General features: G+C 39.7%; 1 protein-coding gene across 4 annotated transcripts in view; it reads left to right on the top strand.

The window, feature by feature from the left end:
* ENPP2 (ectonucleotide pyrophosphatase/phosphodiesterase 2) overlaps positions 1 to 15,691 on the top strand; it is a 77,507-nt gene that overhangs the window by 23,592 nt on the left and 38,224 nt on the right. For 2 of the 4 annotated variants that reach the window (XM_007451669.1, XM_007451668.1), the window contains exons 9-12: positions 4,323 to 4,378; positions 9,261 to 9,326; positions 10,271 to 10,343; positions 15,319 to 15,474. In XM_007451669.1, the coding sequence (XP_007451731.1) occupies positions 4,323 to 4,378; positions 9,261 to 9,326; positions 10,271 to 10,343; positions 15,319 to 15,474 (351 nt within the window). The remainder of the gene's footprint in view (positions 1 to 4,322; positions 4,379 to 9,260; positions 9,327 to 10,270; positions 10,344 to 15,318; positions 15,475 to 15,691) is intronic. The other 2 variants (XM_007451670.1, XM_007451671.1) reach the window with 1 other exon arrangement.

Genomic DNA, 15,691 nt, shown 5'->3' on the forward strand with positions numbered 1-15,691 from the left:
ACCGCTCTTTTTTCCCCTACCTTTATATCGCCCCCTTCCCCTTCCCTCTCCTCACTGGTAACCACTAGTTTGTTCTTTATATCTGTGAGTCTGCTTCTTTTTTGTTTTATTTACTAGTTTGTTGCATTCCTATTACTTCTCAAGTTGCTGGGCCTATGGTGGTTTTCGGCCAGCATTGGTGATGCAATGAGTTGGTCCTGAGACCATCCTTGTGAATTATTGTAGTGTAAGAACACAAGAAAGGTGGCAGGTTCAAGAAAGAGACGGCAAAGAGAAGAATGACATTAGAGTAGGAGTGAACTTCCAGGCCAAAGGGATTGGCCTGATGGAAAATGTGAGTCTTTGCTTACCACTTTGTCTAACAGGTGACTTTCTTTTTTTTTTTTTTCCAGGAAAATTTTACCTTTTCTTTATTGTGTTTCTTTTCCATATACTGCGATAAATCTATATTTCTTTCTCATTTTACTGTATCATAATGTACTTAGGATAGACTCTACTCTCCTGGTCCCTTTGCTGCCAGGCTCATTTCTCCTTCAAATTTCACTTTAAGCAACCTTTTCTAAGTAGATTTCACTAAGCTCCCTCAGCCCTCGCTAAGCTCAGGGACCCACTTTTGGGTTTTCTTGTTATTTCTATCATAATTGTGACCATATCATTTGAAATTATTCACATAATCTGCTTTTGTCTATGGGCCCCATGAGGGTAGAGACTTGATTTATTTATCTCTTTATTCTCAGGACCTAACCCACAGCCTAACACATTTAGGTGTCCATTTATTATGTCCATCTGAGGCGTGTTTGCCTGTACTCCGTCCTGTATTGCATCACTCACCTTCTTCTGGCCCTAATCACCTGGAAAGAGCCACACTGGTTCACAATCTATTCTGCTGCATCCCCGAACCCTCACATCTTTAGTTTGTTCCTACTCTTGAATCTCAGTGATTGATTTACTCCTGCTGATACTAGGGCCCTGCCCATTCCTCTGGTGTCCCAGAATTCTATTTCTTCTGCCTCTGTGCTTTACAATGCAAAGGAATAATTTCCCTGCAAAGAACTGCTAGGAAGACTACAATAGTAGTTCATGGTTTTCAAAAATGTTTTTTTGCATATTTTCCTTTTTAAAACATCTCCCCTTCTCCCACAGCTGCATATTCTCCTGAATTTGAGAAAGTGTTGGATTTCGCATTTAAATGCTCCTGGTCCCAGTGGGAGTTTTCTTTTCTTTTCTTTTTTTATTCCTGATAACATATCAAGAAGGTACAATATTATTTCCATTTGTCCCCTTTTCAAAATGTAGCATCTAGGACACAAATGTTGAAAACTCTGCCTCTAGATAAAGGAAAGCAATGGACGAAATACTGGGATTAAAGGTGGGAAGGCCAGACTCAGTGTCTTCTTAGCTAATTATTTTTTAGCTGTGTTGTTTGGCCCATCGCTGAGGAACTATAGATTACATTCAAATTCAGAATGGGAAATGGGAAATTATAATTCCTATTTCTCTGAATTAACAAGAAACTAGTTTTATGATTTCTGTTTTATGATTCTCTCTCCCCTGCCCCTCCTCCACTTTATAGACCAAGAGGCTCCTTTTCATTTATCTTCCTTTGGACCAATATTTTACTGCATTTTTTTCTCTGTAATTACTAGATTTAACTTTAGAGTTCTGAAATATAATATATAACTTGCAAAGGAACTTTTATAACTGCTCATGATCTGATTTAACTTAAGAAACTTTCTTCATGCTTCAGTCTCATACCATTTGCCAAACCTTTGACCGACCAGCTTCATTACTGCTAGGGTCCTTTCCTTTGAGATTTTAAAATGTTTTTATAATTCCAAGTATTCTCTCTTATTTGTTCATTCTTTGCACCTTTCTGACCATGCTCCCAATTTTCTTTTAGAAAATGCGGCCAACATGACTTGTACCAAGAAGCAGGGAGAAATTTTTTGCATCTTTTTTGGAAGAGAGAAATAAAAAACTTTTACCTTTAGTTTGTCTTCATAGCTCACATCGCTTTTCACAACTGGTTAAATTTTTTTTTTTTTTCTGATTACCAAGATGTTAATTGTCACTAAAAAATGCGGGGGAAGTACAGACAAGTACAAAGAACCAATGATTCTGATTTTGCCACTGGGATAATTTTAGCACCCTCACATCTGTCGTCTCCCCTAGTGTTCCTTCCTTATACCATTGCAAAGACTCCTTTGGTGATCATTCCCCCTGAGGGTTAGTAAGCTAAAAGTTACTTATAGGGCTTCCTGTTGCTCTGATAATGCCAACATCATCATGTATTCCACAATATAACTTTTGAAAATGTAGGGTCATCATTTGACAAAATTGTATTAAAAATTTTTCCATTAGAAAATTCCAGATTGACTTTACATTTCATATCTGCCAAATATTGCCTAATACAACTTCCTTGGAAATGTCAAGGCACCACATTTTCTAGGAAGTTGTTTGGCTATGCATGCACCAAGGTTGTGTCTCTGAAACTAAAATAAGTATGCAAATAGATCGCTTAATATAAGAAACTGATCTCTCTGGGATCTGAGGTGGCTTTGAGGCACCTGCAGGGTGTCCAGGACTCGGTTTGAGTTCACCTTCTTGCTAAAGGAGGTGCTGACACAAGACTGTATGAAACTCCAGGACCCATTTGAGTCCTCCTTGGCTGGAGGATACCCAGAAATGCCAGAGTTTATCTGTAAAGCAGAAGGATACTTTGGACCAAACCCTGGTAGGATGCTTAGAGCAATCTGAGGTCCTGATCTCTCTGGTCCATCCTAATGGGACAAGGACTCCACCTTTCCCATGCTAATGACATCCGCTGGCAGCTCAGACCTCCAGGAATCTGGGAGGGTGCTGTATGCTCTCCTGCCCCATCCCTCACTTGCCAGCTGCAGCAGCTGTGATTTTGGAGCTGGGGTTTTCCAGTCCTCCCCAGGGGCCTGGGAATCCTTGCAGAATTCTCCCAGGCCAGGCGTTCCAGACCTTTCTGAGGCCATGGCCAAGCTCCTGAATGCCCCACACCTCCAAATTGCCCCTTTCCTCAAAAAACAAAGATTTTAACTGGAGTAAGTAAAACACTATCAAATTCTGGAGACAAAGAAACCAGAAAGGAGGTTGGTTGCAACTCGTAGACCATTTTTGTTTTGGTCTTGTGGAAAACAAAGCTACACTTCTTTTTCCTGTTTGCCTCCTAAAGCTAAGGGGTTTCTTCTCACAGACTTCTATTCAATGGGACACTGGCCATTCTAAGTTGTTTTTAGTGTCCTGAAAATAACTGGATTATATTTATTTCCATTAATGCATAATAATTAAGATGAAAATTGATCTAGTGTTTACCAAATGCTAAAACACTGTTTTTAAGGACTTTACATGTATTAACTCATTAAAGCTCAGAATAATCCTATGCGCTAGGTAATATTATCTATATTTTAAAGGAATGTAGAGACCTTAAATAACTAGCTGAAGGATCACACGGCTGGTAAGTGACAGAGGCAAGGCTTAAAATGCAGCTAGCTGGTCGCTGGGCTCAGGTTCTTAACTGCCGTATCTTCTATCTCCCAACAGCATGAGCTGGAAAGAATATACATATATTGGCCACTCCACGGGGCATGGGGGATCTTAGTTCCCCAACCAGGGATCGAGCCCATGCCCCTTGCAGTGGAAACGCAGAGTCTTAACCACTGGACCGCCAGGGAAGTCCCTGGAAAGAATATTTTAAAAGCCTTAATGACATGCTTGGTTCACCTTGTATCCCAGGAATTTACTCCTAAAATTCCACTTACTAAAAGGCTAAGTAAAAGGTACAAGGGGAAAGCCAGAATAAAAAATAGCCCCTTTTCCCCATTTCATTCACCTCATTTAAAACAAAACAAGACAAAGCTAGGTTCCGAGATCCTGGCATCTGTGTGCCAAATTGGGGTTTTCCTCTGTAGGCTTTCAACAGTCAAGGAAACATATGGTCACTCGGGGTCCTTTGATGAGCAGAATTCTGCCATGTAAGTGAAATGTTCAAAACAATGATCAGAAAAAACAGGTACAGAAGAGACTCTTGAGATGAAATAAAAGTTTTCTTTTAAAAGAGCCACTATAATCATTGCAGAGCTTGAAAGCTTTTGCAGAGAATGTATTGAATAACATTTATGGAAAGAATAATTCTGACTTCCAGATGTGAAAAAAAAAAAAGGTTGCCAATATTGGGAAATTTATGGTGGGGTATGGTAAAGTATAACATATCTGAGCTAATATATTTTAAAACCTTTTTCTTCTTTGACCCAAACCCAGAATATGTTCTAAGCCTCTTATATTTTCCTCATTAGCTATGGATTACAGCCACCAAGCAAGGGGTGAAAGCTGGGACATTCTTCTGGTCTGTGTAAGTTACCTCTATTTTGTCAATGTAAAATTACAGTTATGATTCCATTTAAGAAACATTCATTCAATTTGATTTCACTTCAGTTAAATGTTAACATACTCCAACGTATGAATATTTTCTAATTCAAAATAACCCTCCATTTTTTTTTAAAGAGATCCTCTCTGTCTTTTTCCATCTCCATTCTCTTTTCCTCTTCTCTCTCTCTTTTCCCCCATCTTTTCTTAATAGAACGTAAGGAAGATTTTCTCTCCTACATCTAGCCACCCTTTAGAATTTTCTGTCCCTGTTTGTAGGTTTTTGGTAACTTGACACCTAGGGAATGTATATTTCTCAGGCTATTTATTGCCGTGATTTGAATTATCATTTTCTATAAATATATTACAACATTCTATATTTATTTTGGTTTCACAACTTTAAAAATCGAATATGGTCTCAGACAACTGACGTAGTAGTCTAGAGACTGGAAACTCCGGACAGGAGACAAGAGGAAGTCTCTGTTTCCACCCCATTTTCCCACTGAGCTCCAGGATTTCCCTAATAAGAAAAAAGGAACTACTACTCTTCCCCGCAGAGGTGATGGGGGGATTAGTAGTTAATGTTCATAAAATGGCCTTAAGATGAAACTTACCTAATAAAAGTGTCAACATGTTGGTTATTTTTGAGGCTCCTTAGTAAGAAAAGGAATCTGTTTCAACTTTCATGGGGATTTTGTTCCCACTGAGATGTTCTTTCCATCTTTATTTTTTTTTAACCACCTAAAGCTGTTTCCATATTTGCCTCTTATGCTGTAACAAAAATCTGACTATTCTGTAATAGTAGTGCACCGAGAGCAATCACAGGTTCAGATTAATACAGAATGGTACCATCTATATTCTCCAAATTCAGGAATAAAGGTAGCTTTTTCAGATTTGAAGGGCTAAATTGAAATTGGGTTTGGTGATTTGAAGCTAACACAGAGTGTCCCTTAAAAGTCTCCCCTCCTTTTTAAAAAGAGATTTTCTCTGTTGAGAAATAAGTATATGTTAGAAATGACATGTAGATTTACCAATTTAATCTTATGCATTACATTTTTTAACCTTTGATTGTCATTGATACTTATAGAAGTGATTTCTTCTGCTCCACAACATATTTGGCTGGCAGGAATGGAGAGGTGCCAACAGCATAATAAATACTTAGTCCCCACCCTTACCCCCCGAAACTGCCACAGAGCTTCATTGAAAAGGCTTAGTGTTCCGGTTTTGAATGGCAATTTTTTCCACCCATTTCAAACCTTATAAGAAGGTAGCTTTTTTGCTCCAAAGATGTCTGTAGTTTGCTTTGCTTCTCAGACTATTCTTCTTTTATTTCTATATGCCGGAAGTGGCTTGGATTCATTTTCTTTCTTTCTTTTTTAAAAATCTCTTTAGAACTTAAGAAAACTTGTCATACTTCCAGGTATTTAATGGAATATATGTCAAGGAAATCTACACGTCATAGATTCTGAAAATTTTAAAATTTAAAACCAGATTCAGCCATAGACTTAGACTTTAAAGGTCATCTTTTCAACCTGGTTCCATATTGCAACCTAGAATTAGTCTAGCTTTTCAAAGGATAGCATTTCATTTCAAAATCATCCTCAGCTGAGTCTCCATTACATTCTTTATTGTCAATTCATGTTCAAAGGCAGTAATTCCCTTTATGTATGGGTGTCTAGATTGATTCCAATCCCAGCTCTGTCACGTAATAGAGTGCTGACCTTGGACAGGTGATTTAATCTCTCGATAAATGAATGTCCTCATCTTCAAATAGGAATGATAGTGTCTTCATCATAGGGTATCGTGGAGGTAGAATGAGTTAGCTTATTTAAAGTGCTTAGTAGGGTACTTAGTACATAGAGAACAGCCAATAAATGGTATGTTTTCTTATTCACATTACCTCTTTCAACAATGACCAGACAATGACTATATATGACCTAAGGTAATTTGTTCCCCTTTAGCACTAAATCACTCATCTGGTTTATTGAAACTCACCTAGTTTATTTTCCATTTTTCCTACTTCCTTTCCTTTTTCTAAAACATGTCTAATGTACTTGGTGTCATGAGAAATTCTATATCAATCAATGATGGTAAAGGCAAACCGCATGAATCCCATTTCCCTTTCTGTTTGGAATATACTCTTCCTTTGTCAGATCTGTTTGTGCCGTGTCTGCTTCAAATTTTAAACATTAATGGCTAAGGGCCATGTCTTCTTTGGTCTCTGAGGTTATTTCATAAAGATAATCTAAAACGACTAGGAAACTTAGAGACCACTGTGTCTGACTCCTCATGTTTGAGATCAGAGTGCCAAGGCTTAGAGAGGTAAAATGTACCCAAGGCCACAGTTACAGTGGATACTCAGGCCTCCAAAGTACTCATGCTCTTACCACACACACGTATTCAGCCCCTGCCCAGAAAATGGCAATCACCTGCTTCTCGTTCCAAGCAGAGAATGGTGACTTCCCTGTAATAGCACTTTTTTTTTTTGGTAGGAGTATCTTGTATCTTTTTTCGTATTCACAGAAATGCCTTGAACGTAATACGCTTTTAACAAATATTTTGTGAATGAGTGTACTATATCTGTGGGCCTGTGAATTCAGTACGTAATGATAAAAGCTAACTTTTTTGGGGGGTGGGGATGCCACGTGGCTTGCGGAATCTCAGTTCCCTTACCAGGGTTTGAACCCTGGCCACAGCAGTGAAAGTCCGGAATCCTAACCACTAGGCCACCAGGGAACTCCCGTAAAGCTAACATTTTTCAATGTGCCAGGCACTATTCTAAGTATTATCTCTTTTAATCCATACAACAACATTATAAGATAGGGACTATTATTCTCCTCATTTTATAGAGGCACTAAAAGGTTAAGTCAGTTGTCAAAGTCTCATCCAACACAAACCCAGGCATTCTGGCCTCAGAGCTGACGCTTTTTTTCCCTGCTCCCTACTTGTCAAGTACCCCATCCAAAGAAGGCATTAAAGGGTGAACATTTTGAGCTTGAAACAAATTCTATTGATTTGTATTTTTCCATTAGCATCAAGTGAGTCCATCAGAATCCATTTTTGTGACTTAACACCAATTACGTAAAATAAAGCAGCTTGTAGGTAGGTAGTGAAGTGAGGTAAAATGAAAAGGCTACAACATTCACTTTTTTTTAAGTTAGGAAAGAATTCAAAATATGTAATTATTTTGTTCAGATACAGGGGATTTCTAAGGCTGAAGAATTAAATACCTTCAGCGATTAACCTGGCTTTGCTATGCCTACTTCAAATTCAATTATATGTTATAATAAACAGGATCGCATTTATTCAATAGCATTGGAATTCGTTTAAATGAGAACTTGTTTTATGGTAAACATGATGTTTTGGGGGCTGGTAGGATGGTTCCAGACAGAGAAGGGGCCAGAGAGAAGAATGAAAAATCCCCTACCTATTGGAAATAGGGGGAGCCTGCTTGATTAGAGTCCCTGCCAACTCTAGCCATCTACTATGGCTCTGAAGGTTTGTCTTTCCTCCTACCTCTCTCATGTTCATGTCTACCAAAAGTAAAAGCTGAAATGGCTCACCCAACATCCCCCAATAAATTTTTAGTAGTTTATTTTTTAGAGCAGTTTTACGTTCACAGCAAAACTGAGCAGTGGGTACAGAGAGTTCCCATCTACCTCCTGCCCCCAAACACGCACAGCCTCTCCCAGTATCAACGTCCCCACCAGAGTGGTACCTTTGTTACAAATGATGACCCTCCATTGTCGCATCATTATCACCCAGAGACCATAGTTTATATTAGGGTTCACTCTTGGCCACAGTAATTTTTACTATCTACAGTTAAACTTAGGCTTCAGTTTAAATTCATCATAAACATGCTCAAATGCCTGGTCTTGGATGGGGAAGCAGAAAAGTATGTTGTGTTCCTTGTTAGGAAAAAATAAGCAAATTGCCCCACAAATAAAGACATCACTCAGCTTGTGAGCATCTTAATGTAACTCAGCCCATGATACAATGCTATCATGTTAGCTGAGAGCTCTTGAAATGAGTGCCAGATTGAGGGTAACTATATTTCAACAGAGGAATGAGACTTAAACACAAAAGTCATTGTGGATGAAGATTATACCCTTTTTGTTAGTCTCATAATTATATGTGCCTATTCTTGATAGATTTTTATAGAGCTAGAAGAGAATTTCAAGAATACCTTTCCTAAACCCTGATTTTATACACGAGGAATTTCAAGTTTCAGATTAAATAATGTTTCTGAAGTCATATAGCTACTTAGAGATCGAATGATAACTAATGGTGATCGTTAATGAAAACAGGGATTATTTTTAGCACTCACTGTGTGCTAGGCACTGTACGTGCCTTTTGCCTCTCTTGTCTCATTTCCTCCTTACAAGCAAGCTGTTCAGTGTGCTTTGCTATCATCTTTATTTTACTGATGAGCAAACTGAAGCTGGGAGAGGTCAAGAGGCATAGAGGTCAAGAGAGGTCACACCAGCAAGAGGCAGATTGGGGATATAAGTCCTGGCCCCTCGGTGGCTACAACGAATGGCTTTACCCACTAAAGAGCAATGATTCTGAGTGTGGGGTCCTTTCTGCCTGTAGCTGAGCCTCTGATAAGCATGGCAGATTCTTCATTTGACTGTGAATCAGAGTTTCCAGTGTTGTCTTCTGTAGCAGAGGCCGAGCAGCATGACATATGGCAAATAGAAATGGACGTTTAAACACTTATTGGAAAGGGGATCTTTTACTACGACAAAGTGAAAACAGATGGTGGTAAATAGAGAGCCCTTGGCCTGGGTGCAGGAGTAAGAGCTCATCAGACTGGAGACGGTAGAAATGCAACCTAACCTCATGCTTTGCCGGTTGCTACCCTACAGGATGATCCCTCATGAGCGGAGGATATTAACCATCCTGCAGTGGCTCACCCTGCCAGACAACGAAAGGTATTTGCTTCCCCCCATCCCACCTGGCTCTCCCTCTTCTTTCTTTAGTACATTTCCACTTTAGGTCGGAATTGGGTGAATAACCAGACGGACTATGCAATAGAAGCACAGCCATTGTTTGGTATTATTACAAGTTTTGTGGTTCTGAGCCTTAAACGTGGCTTCCCTAAGAAGGACTTAGGTTACAATGGACGTAGGTTATTGAGGACCGTTTAATTACAAGAATTACTCCAGCTATCAATCCTGGTCACCGCAGCAGAGCTCGAGGGAGTTCCCGGCTTTGATAAATAAACCAGCAGCATCCCAAGGATTGGGGAAGCATGAAGACTGACTTTTAAAAAAGATTTTATTTTATTGCAGTACAGTTGATTTACAATGTTGTGTTAGTTTCTACTGTACAGCAAAGTGATTCAGTTATGCGTATATATACATTCTTTTTCATATTCTTTTCCATTATGGTATATCACAGGATGTGGAATATAGTTCCCTGTGCTATACGGTAGGACCTTATTGTTTATCCACTCAATATATAATAGTTTGCATCTGCTAATCCCAAGCTCCCAGTCCAGAAGACTGACTTTTCACTTGAATGGAGTTGTTCTTTCAGGCTGCGGATTGCATGGCCGCTGTGAATTATCACTGGGCTCTATTATTTTGGGGATCCAAGACCAGAGTTTGTGTTCAGATCTTCCTCATGACTTTTTATTCCTGAAGGTAGTAACCAGGCAGTTACCCCAGCGGGGATGGTGTAGGGGGTGGTGGGTGTTTTTTTTTTCTTGTAGAATAAAAACAAGAAAGAGACTTTTTTTCATGCTAAGACTAACAGTGGTTGGGCGATTAATTAAGTTGACTTGAGAGGATTTTTTGGTAATGTGTAGGGGTATTTGATATTCTTTGTCATGTGTGGTTTGGGGGAGATTCTGAACCTTCCAATTTTCCCGTAGGCCTTCAGTCTATGCCTTCTATTCCGAGCAACCTGATTTCTCTGGACACAAATATGGCCCTTTTGGCCCTGAGGTTAGTAGCTTATCTTCTGCCTGAGGAGAACCTGTGTCCCTGGGCCACCTAATCTACTGACCTTATTTCAGGATTTGTACAAAGTCTCTTAGGATGTTTGTATGTGCAAAGTGGATACAGAGTCAAAGAACTACAAGAGTAAAAACATTTAAAAGAATCTTAAACATACCTGGTTTTCTTACAGGAACTTCATTTCAGATTGATTTGCTATTCAAACATATCCTAAACTTGGTGTTCATAGGAAGGAATGTATTCCAGCCCTGCAGGCATCAGTCAAAAGATGAAGGATCGGGAATGGTTGGCATTTACCATCACTGGGATAGGAGTAGAAAAGAATCTGGAGATGAAACCTGCAATATAAAGCATTGCAACTGAATTTCAGCTCCCTTAAAATGGTTATGCTGTTCAGAGAGGGTAGGTCAGCTCACTAACCTTAGCAGGTACAAGCAACCTGGAAAATTTGATAGCATTGGACATTTTTTATTCGATAAAGCTTGACATAGGTATATACCTGTGAGACCATCACCACGATCAAGAATATGAACGTATCCATCACCCCCCGAAGTGAAACAAATTCTTAATTGGGAGAAATACACTGTTGAATGAATCTGTTTAGCAGAGCCACGTGACACCCTTGTATCACTCGGGGATCTTAGTGGAAGACAATCTGTCTATAAGGTAGCATCCAGTATAACTTCAAATTCAGGAGGTGGGAAAGGGAAGGAGATATTTTATTATGTTCCTCTTTTATCGAGAGATGGAAATTTTCCCAGTGCTTCAGCATAGATCATTTAAAAATATGCTGGGATTTGCAAATCTAAATCTTTTAATCTGTGAAATGTTTTCCACCTCTCTTTCTTACTAGGGTGGTGAGGTCTACATCAACATAATAAAACTTGATTTTGGTTGAGAAATTGTTTCATAAACGTTTTGATGATGGGAACTACCTCTTATTCTCTGATAGCCGATGGCAACACTATTGGCTATAATTAAGTTTGTTATGTTCAGCATAAGGATGACTAAGGAAATACAGATAAGTGTGTCTTGGTTTAAGTATTTCTGACCAAAATGCAGCATGTTTAAACAAAGACAGTAAATACTAAGGAGCCATAAATACTTCTGAATGCTTTAACATCAATTCAGCAGTGATTTCCTTAAGCACTGGAAACTAGAGGCTGTGTGAACCCATTCCTAGTTTGCCTTAAATCATTGAAGACATATAAGTCTCATGCTCTTTTTCCTATTCCTTTGATGTTTAACCACTGGTGCATGATTATGAAACACAAATGATAAAATGAGATAAACATCTGCATACATGAAACACAAATCTTATTCTTGCCAGAGCAAGCGTGGCTCTTTTATCTTTAGGATGTTTTTCTTTGAGATTAATCTAAAGTGAACAACAGGAGGGTTTCCCTGGTGGCGCAGTGGTTGAGAGTCCGCCTGCCGGTGCAGGGGACACGGGTTCGCGCCCCGGTCTGGGAATATCCCACATGCCGCGGAGCGGCTGGGCCCGTGAGCCATGGCTGCTGAGCCTGCGCATCCGGAGCCTGTGCTCCGCAACGGGAGAGGCCACAACAGTCAGAGCCCTGCATACCGCAAAAAAAAAAAAAAAAAAACCACTGGTGCATGATTATGAAACACAAATGATAAAATGAGATAAACATCTGCATACATGAAACACAAATCTTATTCTTGCCAGAGCAAGCGTGGCTCTTTTATCTTTAGGATGTTTTTCTTTGAGATTAATCTAAAGTGAACAACAGGAGGGTTTCCCTGGTGGCGCAGTGGTTGAGAGTCCGCCTGCCGGTGCAGGGGACACGGGTTCGCGCCCCGGTCTGGGAATATCCCACATGCCGCGGAGCGGCTGGGCCCGTGAGCCATGGCTGCTGAGCCTGCGCATCCGGAGCCTGTGCTCCGCAACGGGAGAGGCCACAACAGTCAGAGCCCTGCATACCGCAAAAAAAAAAAAAAAAAGTGAACAATAGGAACCTCATTTTATTAAGATGTTTAAAAAAAAAAAACCCAAACCCTAAGCAGTTCCATGTACCCTATTTAAAGGTTCAATTTTGTTTGGATAACAGTATCCCCTAAAAGACCCTGTGGCATAGGCAAACAGCGCTTGTTATAGCCGTTCTTTTAAAAGCCAGAGGCTGGTACTTTAAGAGGTTAGGAGCTACTCCAGTTGCTCAGCTGGTAAGCGAACTTGGAGACAGAACTTCTGACTCCCAGACTAGGAAATAATTTAACTCTCCTTTAGTCCAGGAGATAAGCAAAGTGGTCCATTAACAACTATGTTCAAACCACACAGAACGTTTTCTTTATGTCAAAAATTGGCTTTTTACAACACAGAGGAGGTATAATTCTTATAATTTTCATTTCCTTAAAAGTTATATGGCTTAGCAATGAATGTTCTTTATTCATTAACGTGTCTGGATTTCTAATATGTGTAGTTCAGTTATAATTACTTACTTGAAAGTGTGTTTTTGATCGAGAAATAAACTAAAAGGTTTTTTTAAAGTCCTGAGCAGTGATAAATGAAGCATAATATAGGACACTTTAATTTGCTGTAATGATGGTTCTATGTTCAGGATCCTCATAAATATACAAACATTTTTTCCTGAGTACTTTTGAATTAAGAGTTGGAAGTATTCATGCTACGTTCTTGTTAGTGTTAATGCTTCTTATAACTGGGATATTCTCATATATCTACGGGGTAAAACACTTGTGATGTATCTTCAGTTATGATAACCTGAGAACTTGGTCCCTTTCTCCCGAAAGAGCAAGGGATATTTTCAGATTTCAACGATTTCTCATTTGGTTCTAGGAATCTTATTTTTTACTGAAATAAAAACAAAACAGTTTAAAACATGAAACCAAAGCCAGCAAAACCTCTTTTTTGTGGTAGACGAATTGGTTTATCTACCTATATATCCCTCATCTACACTTATTGTGCATATAGCTGAAATATTATTTTTAAAATCAGTAACGTTATCTTTTACACCTTGCATTTGAAATTTAATCGAAATGATTCAATCTGGCAAAATGTTGTGTGTTCCAACACACTTGAAGTTTGTGCTTTATTCGCTTAATACCTGAGTATACTTTTTTCAGGACGATTCGCAAACGTTGGGCTAATAGCTTCGAGAAATGGTGTATTGCTCCTGGTTTCACAGTGTAATGGTGAATGTTCAGAAAAAATGCTTGCTTTTGGTTACTGGCGCAACCTTTTTCTCTCTGAGCTTCTATGCTTTCCCTGTGACTCTTCGTTCGGCTGCTCTTCAGGCCTAGAGGCAGAGCTTTGGCTGGCTAGTTACTACCTTCAGATGGCAAAGTATCCTGAAAAGCAGGGAAAGTTGCCCCTCTCCTTCCCATCCTTTTAATAACTTCAGGCTAAATCTTCTAAAGTCAGACTAAAGTATGGCTGGTCAGTGAAAACTTAGCTATTGTCAACCTCTAACATTCGAAGAAGGAAATCCACGCAATATAATCCCTGGATGAAAACTCATTTAGACTAAAATCCTGTTTCTCCTGCCGCCCCTCTAACCTGCTGCAATCAGAAGGGCTACCTTTGGAGCCTTCGGAATGTTGAGGTCTCTTGCAAATGGCCGAGTGTCTGATGGGCAGACTTGAGCGCTAGCTGAATGAATTTGGTGACCATGAAATGGTAAACCCTCTTTTTCCTTTTGCTTCTCATCTCATGGGGAATTGGCTAAAACTAGAGGCATTAAAAAAAAAAAAAAAAAAACAAACCAGAGTCCGTGGGGTTGTCTTTCCATCGCTCTGCTGGAGAGAGAGGATGAGACAGCTGTGGCGATGCCTTTGCAGTGGCTTGCTCTGGAAACAGTGAGATCGCATGGCAGATGGCCTCCTTCTTGGATACACTAACATCGTTCCTCCTCCTGGCCCTTCTTGCGTTTGAATGAGTCTCGGAACAGTCCCACCGAGAGAAATCAGCTAGGTAGACAGCAGGGCTTGCTGCTTTAATTCACCTTTGCACCATCAGCAAATCAGGGGCCTGTTTTTCTCCAGCATTTGGAAGTCCCAAAAGGTTACCTTCCTTATCTACAGTTTACGTGTCAGCCTTTACTGCTCGCTAGATTTTCAAAACAAATGCATAGTACAGCCACTACCCCCCAACCACCACTAAAAGGGGAATGTCTAACAGAAAGAGTATAAGTAGAATCTTTCTTGATATATATATATGTATACCAAGATGAAGAGGTCTCAATGACTTTTTACATTTGACCTAATTTTACAAGAGGATTTTTAAAAAGACAGTTCTATTTATGGTTACCTCTTAGCTCAGAGTTCTTCTCTACCAGAAACCTAAATTATCAGTGGGAAGTTCTCTCTGCTGATTTGTGGAAGTACGTTCATGACCAAGGAGGACTGCTTGGTATTTATGTTTCATTCCATCCTTGGTTTAAAATTTTTTTTCCTGATCCTTTCCAATGAAGGTGACAGTTGCTTGGATATAGTTGGTGGTCTGAACAGATACCTGTTAGAATCTGAACTGGAACCACCTCCATGAATCCTTTAGCGCCTTGAAACGACCAAGTGACTAGTATTCCATTTAGTCTTCAGCTAGTACTTTATACATGGAGAGCTTTTCATAGCCAAGGACCAGTCTCTCCGTAACGCAGGAGTTATGGAATGCAGAATTCTGTGTCACCTTCAGGTCTATCCACAGCAGGCCCCTCAGCCAAAAGAGACCCACACGACCAGATTCTCTTAAATTATGTTCTTGTTCTCAGTGAAGAAGCCGCAACAGCAACATCAAAATCAATCTAGGAGGCTTCTCTCTGTAGAGTTCCCCGAATCATCCCTCATACCAACTTTTTGTCACTTAAGGAGTCAGTTTTTTTTTTTAACTAAGACTCTGCTGACCCCAGATGGCAAAGTGTGAGCTTTATGATCTGACCCAGAGGGACAGACGACTTCTGAGTCCAGACATCTCTATCCGCCAGTACAGGACAGTAGTTATGGTTCACCTTTTACTCCGGCTAAGAGACCTAAGAGGAAGGTTACCCCTAAGAGGAGACAGGAAAGACCAGTTACTCCTCCAAAGAAAAGAAGAAGAAAATTACATAAGATGGATCATTATGCTGCGGAAACTCGTCAGGACCAAGTAAGTTTATCTATTGTTCCAAAGCTTTGTGGCGGGTAGGTCTGAGTTGAAGGTTTCCTTCAGTGCCTTGGTTTGAAAATCAGCTGAATATGTTTCAGAAAAAGTCTGGTGTGTCACCCTTGGCTTTGAGTCCAGAAGAATCTGCTCCTTCAGAGGTTAACACTGATGTGAAGACTTCTTGATCTTTCAGCCAGAAAAAAAAAAAAAAAAAAAAAAA

This window comes from Lipotes vexillifer, unplaced genomic scaffold (assembly GCF_000442215.2).
Source record: "Lipotes vexillifer unplaced genomic scaffold, Lipotes_vexillifer_v1.1 scaffold440, whole genome shotgun sequence".
Lineage (NCBI taxonomy): Eukaryota > Metazoa > Chordata > Mammalia > Artiodactyla > Lipotidae > Lipotes > Lipotes vexillifer.